The sequence below is a fragment of the Hyla sarda genome, unplaced genomic scaffold (genome assembly GCF_029499605.1).
Source record: "Hyla sarda isolate aHylSar1 unplaced genomic scaffold, aHylSar1.hap1 scaffold_1636, whole genome shotgun sequence".
Lineage (NCBI taxonomy): Eukaryota > Metazoa > Chordata > Amphibia > Anura > Hylidae > Hyla > Hyla sarda.
This window is the reverse complement of record NW_026608273.1, coordinates 5,734-22,500: the sequence shown is the minus strand read 5'-3', so window position 1 is coordinate 22,500 and position 16,767 is coordinate 5,734. Positions and strand designations below refer to the sequence as shown.

Below are 16,767 nucleotides of genomic sequence, written 5' to 3'. Positions count from 1 at the left end.
ATGAGATATATATGGAGTATACATGTATATTACAGTCAGTAGATGAGATATATATATATATGGAGTATACATGTATATTACAGTCAGTAGATGAGTTATATATATGGAGTATACATGTATATTACAGTCAGTATATGAGATATATATGGAGTATACATGTATATTACAGTCAGTAGATGAGATATATATATATATGGAGTATACATGTATATTACAGTCAGTAGATGAGATATATATATATGGAGTATACATGTATATTACAGTCCGTATATGAGATATATATGGAGTATACATGTATATTACAGTCAGTAGATGAGATATATATATATGGAGTATACATGTATATTACAGTCAGTAGATGAGATATATATATATGGAGTATACATGTATATTACAGTCAGTATATGAGATATATATATATATGGAGTATACATGTATATTACAGTCAGTATATGAGATATATATATATATGGAGTATACATGTATATTACAGTCAGTATATGAGATATATATATATATGGAGTATACATGTATATTACAGTCAGTATATGATATATATATATGGAGTATACATGTATATTACAGTCAGTAGATGAGATATATATATGGAGTATACATGTATATTACAGTCAGTAGATGAGATATATATGGAGTATACATGTATATTACAGTCAGTAGATGAGATATATATATGGAGTATACATGTATATTACAGTCAGTAGATGAGTTATATATATGGAGTATACATGTATATTACAGTCAGTAGATGAGATATATATATATGGAGTATACATGTATATTACAGTCAGTAGATGAGATATATATATATGGAGTATACATGTATATTACAGTCCGTATATGAGATATATATGGAGTATACATGTATATTACAGTCAGTAGATGAGATATATATATATGGAGTATACATGTATATTACAGTCAGTAGATGAGATATATATATATGGAGTATACATGTATATTACAGTCAGTATATGAGATATATATATATATGGAGTATACATGTATATTACAGTCAGTAGATGAGATATATATATGGAGTATACATGTATATTACAGTCAGTAGATGAGATATATATATGGAGTATACATGTATATTACAGTCAGTAGATGAGATATATATGGAGTATACATGTATATTACAGTCAGTAGATGAGATATATATATGGAGTATACATGTATATTACAGTCAGTAGATGAGTTATATATATGGAGTATACATGTATATTACAGTCAGTATATGAGATATATATATATGGAGTATACATGTATATTACAGTCAGTAGATGAGATATATATATATATGGAGTATACATGTATATTACAGTCAGTATATGAGATTGTAATATACATGTATACTCCATATATCTATCTCATCTACTGACTGTAATATACATGTATACTCCATATATATATATCTCATCTACTGACTGTAATATACATGTATACTCTATATATATCTCATCTACTGACTGTAATATACATGTATACTCCATATATATATATATCTCATATACTGACTGTAATATACATGTATACTCCATATATATCTCATATACTGACTGTAATATACATATATACTCCATATATATATCTCATATACTGACTGTAATATACATGTATACTCCATATATATCTCATCTACTGACTGTAATATACATGTATACTCCATATATATCTCATCTACTGACTGTAATATACATGTATACTCCATATATCTGTCAGTAGATGAGATATATATGGAGTATACATGTATATTACAGTCAGTAGATGAGATATATATGGAGTATACATGTATATTACAGTCAGTATATGAGATATATATATGGAGTATATATGTATATTACAGTCAGTATATGAGATATATATGGAGTATACATGTATATTACAGTCAGTAGATGAGATATATATATGGAGTATACATGTATATTACAGTCAGTAGATGAGATATATATATGGAGTATACATGTATATTACAGTCAGTATATGAGATATATATGGAGTATACATGTATATTACAGTCAGTAGATGAGATATATATGGAGTATACATGTATATTACAGTCAGTAGATGAGTTATATATATGGAGTATACATGTATATTACAGTCAGTATATGAGATATATATATGGAGTATATATGTATATTACAGTCAGTAGATGAGATATATATGGAGTATACATGTATATTACAGTCAGTATATGAGATATATATGGAGTATACATGTATATTACAGTCAGTATATGAGATATATATATATGGAGTATACATGTATATTACAGTCAGTAGATGAGATATATAAGGAGTATACATGTATATTACAGTCAGTAGATGAGATGTATATATGGAGTATACATGTATATTACAGTCAGTATATGAGATATATATATATGGAGTATACATGTATATTACAGTCAGTAGATGAGATATATATATGGAGTATACATGTATATTACAGTCAGTATATGAGATATATATGGAGTATACATGTATATTACAGTCAGTATATGAGATATATATGGAGTATACATTTATATTACAGTGAGTATATGAGATCTATATTTGGAGTATACATGTATATTACAGTCAGTAGATGAGATATATATATGGAGTATACATGTATATTACAGTCAGTATATGAGATATATATATATGGAGTATACATGTATATTACAGTCAGTAGATGAGATATATGGAGTATACATGTATATTACAGTCAGTAGATGAGATATATATGGAGTATACATGTATATTACAGTCAGTATATGAGATATATATGGAGTATACATGTATATTACAGTCAGTATATGAGATAGATATATGGAGTATACATGTATATTACAGTCAGTAGATGAGATATATATGGAGTATACATGTATATTACAGTCAGTATATGAGATATATATGGAGTATACATGTATATTACAGTCAGTATATGATATATATATATGGAGTATACATGTATATTACAGTCAGTATATGAGATATATATGGAGTATACATGTATATTACAGTCAGTATATGAGATATATATGGAGTATACATGTATATTACAGTCAGTAGATGAGATATATATATGGAGTATACATGTATATTACAGTCAGTATATGAGATATATATGGAGTATACATGTATATTACAGTCAGTATATGAGATATATATGGAGTATACATGTATATTACAGTCAGTAGATGAGATATATATATGGAGTATACATGTATATTACAGTCAGTATATGAGATATATATATGGAGTATACATGTATATTACAGTCAGTATATGAGATATATATATGGAGTATACATGTATATTACAGTCAGTATATGAGATATATATATGGAGTATACATGTATATTACAGTCAGTATATGAGATATATATATGGAGTATACATGTATATTACAGTCAGTAGATGAGATATATATATGGAGTATACATGTATATTACAGTCAGTAGATGAGATATATATGGAGTATACATGTATATTACAGTCAGTAGATGAGATATATATGGAGTATACATGTATATTACAGTCAGTAGATGAGATATATATATGGAGTATACATGTATATTACAGTCAGTAGATGAGATATATATATGGAGTATACATGTATATTACAGTCAGTAGATGAGATATATATATGGAGTATACATGTATATTACAGTCAGTAGATGAGATATATATGGAGTATACATGTATATTACAGTCAGTAGATGAGATATATATGGAGTATACATGTATATTACAGTCAGTATATGAGATATATATGGAGTATACATGTATATTACAGTCAGTATATGAGATATATATATATGGAGTATATATGTATATTACAGTCAGTATATGAGATATATATATGGAGTATACATGTATATTACAGTCAGTAGATGAGATATATATATGGAGTATACATGTATATTACAGTCAGTATATGAGATATATATGGAGTATACATGTATATTACAGTCAGTATATGAGATATATATGGAGTATACATGTATATTACAGTCAGTATATGAGATATATATGGAGTATACATGTATATTACAGTCAGTAGATGAGATATATATGGAGTATACATGTATATTACAGTCAGTAGATGAGATATATATATGGAGTATACATGTATATTACAGTCAGTATATGAGATATATATGGAGTATACATGTATATTACAGTCAGTAGATGAGATATATATATGGAGTATACATGTATATTACAGTCAGTAGATGAGATATATATGGAGTATACATGTATATTACAGTCAGTAGATGAGATATATATATGGAGTATATATGTATATTACAGTCAGTAGATGAGATATATATGGAGTATACATGTATATTACAGTCAGTAGATGAGATGTATATGGAGTATACATATATATATATACACCTCACACATATATTTCAGGTCTTGACCATTATATAGGGGCCGGTCATACCTACTGCCAGGACGCTGAGGACCACCACATTGTCCCTGCCGGCCATGATTCCGCTCAGGAGACGATGGAAGAAATCCACTTCATTCATCACATTGATCAGAACGGAGGCAAATTTACTATAACAGTCTGGATTCTGCGGAACGCAACGATTGAAGAGCGGGAAGGATTTACTGAGGGAAACGGAAAAGGAAAGAGAATGACCGGAACCACCGATACCGAGAATATACACACAGCCCCATACCGAGAATATACACACAGCCCGATACCGAGAATATACACATAGCCCGATACCGAGAATATACACACAGCCCGATACCGAGAATATACACACAGCCCGATACCGAGAATATACACACAGCCCGATACCGTACAGAGAATATACACACAGCCCGATACCGTACAGAGAATATACACACAGCCCGATACCGAGAATATACACACAGCCCGATACCGAGAATATACACATAGCCCGATACCGAGAATATACACACAGCCCGATACCGAGAATATACACACAGCCCGATACCGTACAGAGGATATACACACAGTCCGATACCGAGAATATACACACAGCCCGATACCGTACAGAGAATATACACACAGCCCGATACCGAGAATATACACACACAGTCCGATACCGAGAATATACACATAGCCCGATACCGTGAATATACACACAGCCCGATACCGAGAATATACACACAGCCCGATACCGAGAATATACACACAGCCCGATACCGAGAATATACACACACAGTCCGATACCGAGAATATACACACACAGTCCGATACCGAGAATATACACATAGCCCGATACCGAGAATATACACACAGCCCGATACCGAGAATATACACACAGCCCGATACCGAGAATATACACACAGCCCGATACCGTACAGAGAATATACACACAGCCCGATACCGAGAATATACACACACAGTCCGATACCGAGAATATACACATAGCCCGATACCGAGAATATACACACAGCCCGATACCGAGAATATACACACAGCCCGATACCGAGAATATACACACAGCCCGATACCGTACAGAGAATATACACACAGCCCGATACCGAGAATATACACACAGCCCGATACCGAGAATATACACACAGCCCGATACCGAGAATATACACACAGCCCGATACCGTACAGAGAATATACACACAGCCCGATACCGTACAGAGAATATATACACAGCCCGATACCGTACAGAGAATATATACACACAGCCCGATACCGTACAGAGAATATACACACAGCCCGATACCGAGAATATACACACACAGTCCGATACCGAGAATATACACATAGCCCGATACCGAGAATATACACACAGCCCGATACCGAGAATATACACACAGCCCGATACCGAGAATATACACACAGCCCGATACCGAGAATATACACACAGCCCGATACCGAGAATATACACACAGCCCGATACCGAGAATATACACACAGCCCGATACCGAGAATATACACACAGCCCGATACCGAGAATATACACACAGCCCGATACCGTACAGAGGATATACACACACAGCCCGATACCGTACAGAGTATATACACACACAGCCCGATACCGTACAGAGTATATACACACACAGCCCGATACCGTACAGAGAATATACACACACAGCCCGATACCGTACAGAGAATATACACACACAGCCCGATACCGTACAGAGAATATACACACAGCCCGATACCGTACAGAGAATATACACACAGCCCGATACCGAGAATATACACACAGCCCGATACCGAGAATATACACACAGCCCGATACCGTACAGAGAATATACACACACAGCCCGATACCGTACAGAGAATATACACACACAGCCCGATACCGAGAATATACACACAGCCCGATACCGTACAGAGGATATACACACACAGCCCGATACCGTACAGAGGATATACACACACAGCCCGATACCGTACAGAGAATATACACACACAGCCCGATACCGTACAGAGAATATACACAAACAGCCCGATACCGTACAGAGAATATACACACACAGCCTGATACCGAGAATATACACACACAGCCCGCTACCGTACAGAGAATATACACACAGCCCGATACCGTACAGAGAATATACACACACAGCCCGATACCGTACAGAGAATATACACACAGCCCGATACCGTACAGAGAATATACACACACAGCCCGATACCGTACAGAGAATATACACACACAGCCCGATACCGTACAGAGAATATACACACACAGCCCGATACCGTACAGAGAATATACACAAACAGCCCGATACCGTACAGAGAATATACACACAGCCCGATACCGTACAGAGAATATACACACACAGCCCGATACCGAGAATATACACAAACAGCCCGATACCGTACAGAGAATATACACAAACAGCATGATACCGTACAGAGAATATACACACAGCCCGATACCGTACAGAGAATATACACACAGCCCGATACCGTACAGAGAATATACACACAGCCCGATACCGCACAGAGGATATACACACAGCCCGATACCGTACAGAGAATATACACACAGCCCGATACCGTACAGAGGATATACACACAGCCCGATACCGTACAGAGAATATATACACACAGCCCGATACCGTACAGAGAATATATACACACAGCTCGATACCGTACAGAGAATATACACACAGCCCGATACCGTACAGAGAATATACACACAGCCCGATACCGTACAGAGAATATACACACAGCCCGATACCGTACAGAGAATATATACACACAGCTCGATACCGTACAGAGAATATACACACAGCCCGATACCGTACAGAGAATATACACACACAGCCCGATACCGTACAGAGAATATACACACACAGCCCGATACCGTACAGAGAATATATACACACAGCCCGATACCGTACAGAGAATATACACACAGCCCGATACCGTACAGAGAATATACACACACAGCCCGATACCGTACAGAGAATATACACAAACAGCATGATACCGTACAGAGAATATACACACAGCCCGATACCGTACAGAGAATATACACACAGCCCGATACCGTACAGAGAATATATACACACAGCCCGATACCATACAGAGAATATACACACAGCCAGATACCGTACAGAGAATATACACACACAGCCCGATACCGTACAGAGAATATACACACAGCCCGATACCGTACAGAGAATATACACACAGCCCGATACCGTACAGAGAATATACACACAGCCCGATACCGTACAGAGAATATACACACACAGCCCGATACCGTACAGAGAATATACACACACAGCCCGATACCGTACAGAGAATATATACACACAGCCCGATACCGTACAGAGAATATACACCCAGCCCGATACCGTACAGAGAATATATACACCCAGCCCGATACCGTACAGAGAATATACACCCAGCCCGATACCGTACAGAGAATATACACCCAGCCCGATACCGTACAGAGAATATATACACACAGCCCGATACCGTACAGAGAATATACACACAGCCCGATACCGTACAGAGAATATACACACACAGCCCGATACCGTACAGAGGATATACACACACAGCCCGATACCGTACAGAGGATATACACACACAGCCCGATACCGTACAGAGGATATACACACACAGCCCGATACCGTACAGAGAATATACACACAGCCCGATACCGTACAGAGAATATACACACAGCCCGATACCGTACAGAGAATATACACACACAGCCCGATACCGTACAGAGAATATACACCCAGCCCGATACCGTACAGAGAATATACACCCAGCCCGATACCGTACAGAGAATATATACACACAGCCCGATACCGTACAGAGAATATACACACAGCCCGATACCGTACAGAGAATATATACACACAGCCCGATACCGTACAGAGAATATACACACAGCCCGATACCGTACAGAGAATATACACACACAGCCCGATACCGTACAGAGGATATACACACCACAACACAAAAGGGTCTCACCTCGGGGGGACGGGCAGCGCCGGACACCACTCAGACGCTTGTGGATCCGTATACTGAGTGTAATTTAGGGTGTACGAGCAGAGGAGAGAGCCTGGGGGCAGGATACAGCAGTTAGATACACTGCGGATTATACAGGATACAGCAGTTAGATACACTGCGGATTATACAGGATACAGCAGTTAGATACACTGCGGATTATACAGGATACAGCAGTTAGATACACTGCGGATTATACAGGATACAGCAGTTAGATACACTGCGGATTATACAGGACACAGCAGTTAGATACACTGCGGATTATACAGGATACAGCAGTTAGATACACTGCGGATTATACAGGATACAGCAGTTAGATACACTGCAGATTATACAGGATACAGCAGTTAGATACACTGCGGATTATACAGGATACAGCAGTTAGATACACTGCGGATTATACAGGATACAGCAGTTAGATACACTGCGGATTATACAGGATACAGCAGTTAGATACACTGCGGATTATACAGGATACAGCAGTTAGATACACTGCGGATTATACAGGATACAGCAGTTAGATACACTGCGGATTATACAGGATACAGCAGTTAGATACACTGCGGATTATACAGGATACAGCAGTTAGATACACTCCAGATTATACAGGATACAGCAGTTAGATACACTCCAGATTATACAGGATACAGCAGTTAGATACACTGCAGATTATACAGGATACAGCAGTTAGATACACTGCAGATTATACAGGATACAGCAGTTAGATACACTGCGGATTATACAGGATACAGCAGTTAGATACACTGCGGATTATACAGGATACAGCAGTTAGATACACTGCGGATTATACAGGATACAGCAGTTAGATACACTGCGGATTATACAGGATACAGCAGTTAGATACACTGCGGATTATACAGGATACAGCAGTTAGATACACTGCGGATTATACAGGATACAGCAGTTAGATACACTCCAGATTATACAGGATACAGCAGTTAGATACACTCCAGATTATACAGGATACAGCAGTAAGATACACTGCAGATTATACAGGATACAGCAGTTAGATACACTGCAGATTATACAGGATACAGCAGTTAGATACACTCCAGATTATACAGGATACAGCAGTTAGATACACTCCAGATTATACAGGATACAGCAGTTAGATACACTCCAGATTATACAGGATACAGCAGTTAGATACACTGCGGATTATACAGGATACAGCAGTTAGATACACTGCGGATTATACAGGATACAGCAGTTAGATACACTGCGGATTATACAGGATACAGCAGTTAGATACACTGCGGATTATACAGGATACAGCAGTTAGATACACTGCGGATTATACAGGATACAGCAGTTAGATACACTCCAGATTATACAGGATACAGCAGTTAGATACACTCCAGATTATACAGGATACAGCAGTAAGATACACTGCAGATTATACAGGATACAGCAGTTAGATACACTGCAGATTATACAGGATACAGCAGTTAGATACACTCCTGGGGGGGGGGGACCGACCAGCTCAGCCACATATTTGTATAATTCCTCAGCACAATATGGCGGCTGCCGTCCTCACAGTACAGAGGTCCATATGTCCTATTGGGGCCCAGAACGGCTCCATCCATGATGGGTTATACCATACGTGTCCAGCAGGGGGCTCTCCCCCCCACTCATTGTGGCCACCCGGTCACTCACCATTGTTCTTGGCGAAGATCTGCAGATCCTGGAGCGACGTCAGCGACTCCTGAGGACAAGAGGTCACACACAGAGCGATGGAGTCCACCCGGAGATCTCTGATCCGCAGATCACAGGAGTTCAGGAAAAAGACGTGTCTGCGGAGAGGAAATCCCCCCCAAGACCCCAACATGAGACCTACAGGGTCCCCTATACAGCAGAGTACATGGGACCCCGTAGGTCAGGGGAAGGGTGTACAGGGGACCCCGTAGGTCAGGGGATGGGTGTACAGGGGACCCCGTAGGTCAGGGGATGGGTGTACAGGGGACCTCGTAGGTCAGGGGATGGGTGTACAGGGGACCCCGTAGGTCAGAGGATGGGTGTACAGGGGACCCCGTAGGTCAGGGGATGGGTGTACAGGGGACCCCGTAGGTCAGGGGATGGGTGTACAGGGGACCCCGTAGGTCAGGTGATCACTGTATGGTGTTTAGGGGACCCCGTAGGTCAGGTGATCACTGTATGGTGTATAGGGGACCCCGTAGGTCAGGTGATGGGTGTATAGGGGACCCCGTAGGTCAGGTGATGGGTGTATGGTGTTTAGGGGACCCCGTAGGTCAGGTGATCACTGTATGGTGTTTAGGGGACCCCGTAGGTCAGGTGATCACTGTATGGTGTATAGGGGACCCCGTAGGTCAGTTGATGGGTGTATAGGGGACCCCGTAGGTCAGGTGATGGGTGTATAGGGGACCCCGTAGGTCAGGTGATGGGTGTATGGTGTTTAGGGGACCCCGTAGGTCAGGTGATCACTGTATGGTGTTTAGGGGACCCCGTAGGTCAGGTGATCACTGTATGGTGTTTAGGGGACCCCGTAGGTCAGGTGATCACTGTATGGTGTTTAGGGGACCCCGTAGGTCAGGTGATGGTGTACAGGGAACCCCGTAGGTCAGGTGATCACTGTATGGTGTATAGGGGATCATCACCTGACCTACGGGGTCCCCTATACACCCATCACCTGACCTACGGGGTCCCCTATACACCATACAGTGATCACCTGACCTACAAAGACCCCAACATGTCAGATCTACAGGGGTCATGCTCTGTGCTGTGTATAGAGGGGAGAGGAGGGAGCGGTGACCACCACCTATAAATGGTGGATCCATATCTACATACACTGTGCCGTGGTATCAGGTCATGTGATGTCTCTTGCATACACTGTGCCGTGGCATCAGGTCATGTGACGTCTCTTGTATACACTGTGCCGTGGTATCAGGTCATGTGACGTCTCTTGTATACACTGTGCCGTGGTATCAGGTCATGTGACGTCTCTTGTATACACTGTATTGTGGTATCAGGTCATGTGACGTCTCTTGTATACACTATCGTGGTATCAGGTCATGTGACGTCTCTTGTATACACTGTATCGTGGTATCAGGTCATGTGACGTCTCTTGTATACACTGTATCGTGGCATCAGGTCATGTGACGTCTCTTGTATACACTATCGTGGCATCAGGTCATGTGACGTCTCTTGTATACACTGTGCCGTGGTATCAGGTCATGTGACGTCTCTTGTATACACTGTATCGTGGCATCAGGTCATGTGACGTCTCTTGTATACACTGTGCCGTGGCATCAGGTCATGTGACGTCTCTTGTATACACTGTATTGTGGTATCAGGTCATGTGACGTCTCTTGTATACACTGTATCGTGGTATTAGGTCATGTGACGTCTCTTGTATACACTGTATTGTGGCATCAGGTCATGTGACGTCTCTTGTATACACTGTATTGTGGCATCAGGTCATGTGACGTCTCTTGTATACAGTGTATCGTGGTATCAGGTCATGTGACGTCTCTTGTATACACTATCGTGGCATCAGGTCATGTGACGTCTCTTGTATACACTGTATCGTGGTATCAGGTCATGTGACGTCTCTTGTATACACTGTATCGTGGTATCAGGTCATGTGACGTCTCTTGTATACACTGTATCGTGGTATCAGGTCATGTGACGTCTCTTGTATACACTGTATCGTGGTATCAGGTCATGTGACGTCTCTTGTATACACTGTATCATGGTATCAGGTCATGTGACGTCTCTTGTATACACTATCATGGCATCAGGTCATGTGACGTCTCTTGTATACACTGTATCGTGGTATCAGGTCATGTGACGTCTCTTGTATACACTATCGTGGTATCAGGTCATGTGACGTCTATTGTATACAGTGTGCCATGGTATCAGGTCATGTGACGTCTCTTGTATACACTGTATCGTGGTATCAGGTCATGTGACGTCTCTTGTATACACCGTGCCGTGGCATCAGGTCATGTGACGTCTCTTGTATACACTGTGCCGTGGTATCAGGTCATGTGACGTCTCTTGTATACACTATCGTGGTATCAGGTCATGTGACGTCTCTTGTATACACTATCGTGGTATCAGGTCATGTGACGTCTCTTGTATACAGTGTATCATGGTATCAGGTCATGTGACGTCTCTTGTATACACTGTGCCGTGGTATCAGGTCATGTGACGTCTCTTGTATACACTGTGCCGTGGCATCAGGTCATGTGACGTCTCTTGTATACAGTGTATCATGGTATTAGGTCATGTGACGTCTCTTGTATACAGTGTATCATGGTATCAGGTCATGTGACGTCTCTTGTATACCCCGTATGGTGCCCGTACCTCCTGCCCGTCATGTCTTGCCCGGATAATGGGGCATTAGGGATCGGAGAATTTCTTCTTCCGCAAACATTTCCATAACTATCGTATCCAAAGACGAGTCTCTCCGCCGCTCCGGCCGTCAGCGCATATCCACCGATAAACACCTGCAGGGGACGACATCAGATCAGAGATCAGCAGCTCCTCCCAATCACGTCCGCAGATCAGGCCCAACCCCTTCCCAATCACGTCCGCAGATCAGGCCCAACCCCTTCCCAATCCCATCCACAGATCAGGACCAACCCCTTCCCAATCACGTCCGCAGATCAGGCCCAACCCCTTCCCAATCACGTCCGCAGATCAGGACCAACCCCTCCCAATCCCATCTACAGATCAGGACCAACCCCTTCCCAATCCCATCTACAGATCAGGCCCAACCCCTTCCCAATCCCATCCACAGATCAGGACCAACCCCTCCCAATCCCATCTGAAGATCAGGACCAACCCCTCCCAATCCCATCTGCAGATCAGGACCAACCCCTCCCAATCCCATCTGCAGATCAGGACCAACCCCTCCCAATCCCATCTGCAGATCAGGACCAACCCCTCCCAATCCCATCTGCAGATCAGGACCAACCCCTCCCAATCCCATCTGCAGATCAGGACCAACCCCTTCCAATCATTTCTGCAGATCTGTCTATAAAATCGCTTCGATCTCACCCACTAAATCTCTTTTATCAAACCCTGAGCAAAGGGGAAGTGGAGCAGTCACCTAGAACAACCAATCAGATCGCTGCTTTTATTATTATGAGGCTTTAAAAAACTAAATAAAAATAAAAATGAAAGCAGCGATCTGATTGGTTGTTCTAGGTGACTGCTCCACTTCCCCTCGCTTCTGTGGATTCGAAGATACAAACTAAGACCCCCCCCCCCATTATATACATACATTACTGATCTCCCCCCCCATTATATACATACATTACTGATCTCCTCCCCCCCATTATATATATACATTACTGATCTCCTCCCCCCCATTATATACATACATTACTGATCTCCTCCCCCCCCATTATATATATACATTACTGATCTCCTCCCCCCCATTATATACATACATTACTGATCTCCTCCCCCCCATTATATACATACATTACTGATCTCCTCCCCCCCCATTATATACATACATTATTGATCTCCTCCCCCCCCCATTATATACATACATTACTGATCTCCTCCCCCCATTATATACATACATTACTGATCTCCTCCCCCCATTATATACATACATTACTGATCTCCTCCCCCCAATTATATACATACATTACTGATCTCCTCCCCCCAATTATATACATACATTACTGATCTCCTCCCCCCAATTATATACATACATTACTGATCTCCTCCCCCCAATTATATACATACATTACTGATCTCCTCCCCCCCATTATATACATACATTACTGATCTACTCCCCCCCCATTATATACATACATTACTGATCTCCTCCCCCATTATATACATACATTACTGATCTCCTCCCCCCCCCCCATTATATACATACATTACTGATCTCCTCCCCCCCCCCCCCATTATATACATACATTACTGATCTCCTCCCCCCATTATATACATACATTACTGATCTCCTCCCCCCCATTATATACATACATTACTGATCTCCCCCCCCCATTATATACATACATTACTGATCTCCTCCCCCCATTATATACATACATTACTGATCTCTCCCCCCCATTATATACATACATTACTGATCTCCTCCCCCCCATTATATACATACATTACTGATCTCCCCCCCCCATTATATAAATACATTACTGATCTCCCCCCCCCCATTATATACATACATTACTGATCTCTCCCCCCCATTATATACATACATTACTGATCTCCTCCCCCCCATTATATACATACATTACTGATCTCCCCCCCCCATTATATACATACATTACTGATCTCCTCCCCCCCCCATTATATACATACATTACTGATCTCCTCCCCCCATTATATACATACATTACTGATCTCCCCCCATTATATACATACATTACTGATCTCCTCCCCCCCCCATTATATACATACATTACTGATCTCCCCCCCATTATATACATACATTACTGATCTCCTCCCCCCATTATATACATACATTACTGATCTCCTCCCCCCCATTATATACATACATTACTGATCTCCCCCCCCATTATATACATACATTACTGATCTCCTCCCCCCATTATATACATACATTACTGATCTCCTCCCCCCCATTATATACATACATTACTGATCTCCTCCCCCCCCATTATATACATACATTACTGATCTCCTCCCCCCATTATATACATACATTACTGATCTCCTCCCCCCCCATTATATACATACATTACTGATCTCCTCCCCCCCCCCATTATATACATACATTACTGATCTCCTCCCCCCCATTATATACATACATTACTGATCTCCTCCCCCCATTATATACATACATTACTGATCTCTCCCCCCATTATATACATACATTACTGATCTCCTCCCCCCCATTATATACATACATTACTGATCTCCTCCCCCCCCATTATATACATACATTACTGATCTACTCCCCCCCCATTATATACATACATTACTGATCTCCTCCCCCATTATATACATACATTACTGATCTCCTCCCCCCCCCCATTATATACATACATTACTGATCTCCTCCCCCCCCATTATATACATACATTACTGATCTCCACCCCCATTATATAAATACATTACTGATCTCCCCCCCCCCATTATATACATACATTACTGATCTCTCCCCCCCATTATATACATACATTACTGATCTCCTCCCCCCCATTATATACATACATTACTGATCTCCTCCCCCCCCCATTATATACATACATTACTGATCTCCTCCCCCCCATTATATACATACATTACTGATCTCCCCCCCCCATTATATACATACATTACTGATCTCCTCCCCCCCATTATATACATACATTACTGATCTCCTCCCCCCCATTATATACATACATTACTGATCTCCTCCCCCCATTATATAACATACATTACTGATCTCCTCCCCCCCCATTTATATACATACATTACTGATCTCCTCCCCCCCCATTATATACATACATTACTGATCTCCTCCCCCCATTATATACATACATTACTGATCTCCCCCCCCATTATATACATACATTACTGATCTCCCCCCCCCATTATATACATACATTACTGATCTCCCCCCCCCATTATATACATACATTACTGATCTCCTCCCCCCCCCATTATATACAATACATTACTGATCTCCTCCCCCCCATTATATACATACATTACTGATCTCCCCCCCCATTATACTACATACATTACTGATCTCCTCCCCCCATTATATACATACATTACTGATCTCCTCCCCCCATTATATACATACATTACTGATCTCCCTCCCCCCCCATTATATACATACATTACTGATCTCCCCCCCCCCCATTATATACATACATTACTGATCTCCTCCCCCCCATTATATACATACATTACTGATCTCCTCCCCCCCCTTTATATACATACATTACTGATCTCCTCCCCCCATTATATACATACATTACTGATCTCCTCCCCCCCATTATATACATACATTACTGATCTCCTCCCCCCCATTATATACATACATTACTGATCTCCTCCCCCCCATTATATACATACATTACTGATCTCCTCCCCCCATTATATACATACATTACTGATCTCCTCCCCCCATTATATACATACATTACTGATCTCCTCCCCCCCCCATTATATACATACATTAACTGATCTCCTCCCCCCATTATATACATACATTACTGATCTCCTCCCCCCCATTATATACATACATTACTGATCTCCTCCCCCCCCATTATATACATACATTACTGA

The 16,767-nt window shown here is 40.9% G+C and overlaps 1 protein-coding gene across 1 annotated transcript in view; it reads right to left on the bottom strand.

The window, feature by feature from the left end:
- LOC130311452 (choline transporter-like protein 3) overlaps nt 1–12,989 on the bottom strand; it is a gene marked incomplete at its 5' end in the record, with an annotated part of 56,470 nt that extends 43,481 nt beyond the window's left edge. Inside the window, 4 exon segments of the mRNA XM_056552480.1 lie at nt 4,462–4,631; nt 8,464–8,554; nt 10,177–10,313; nt 12,847–12,989. Of these exon segments, the coding sequence (XP_056408455.1) occupies nt 4,462–4,631; nt 8,464–8,554; nt 10,177–10,313; nt 12,847–12,989 (541 nt within the window).
- Nucleotides 12,990–16,767: the final 3,778 nt, after the last annotated feature.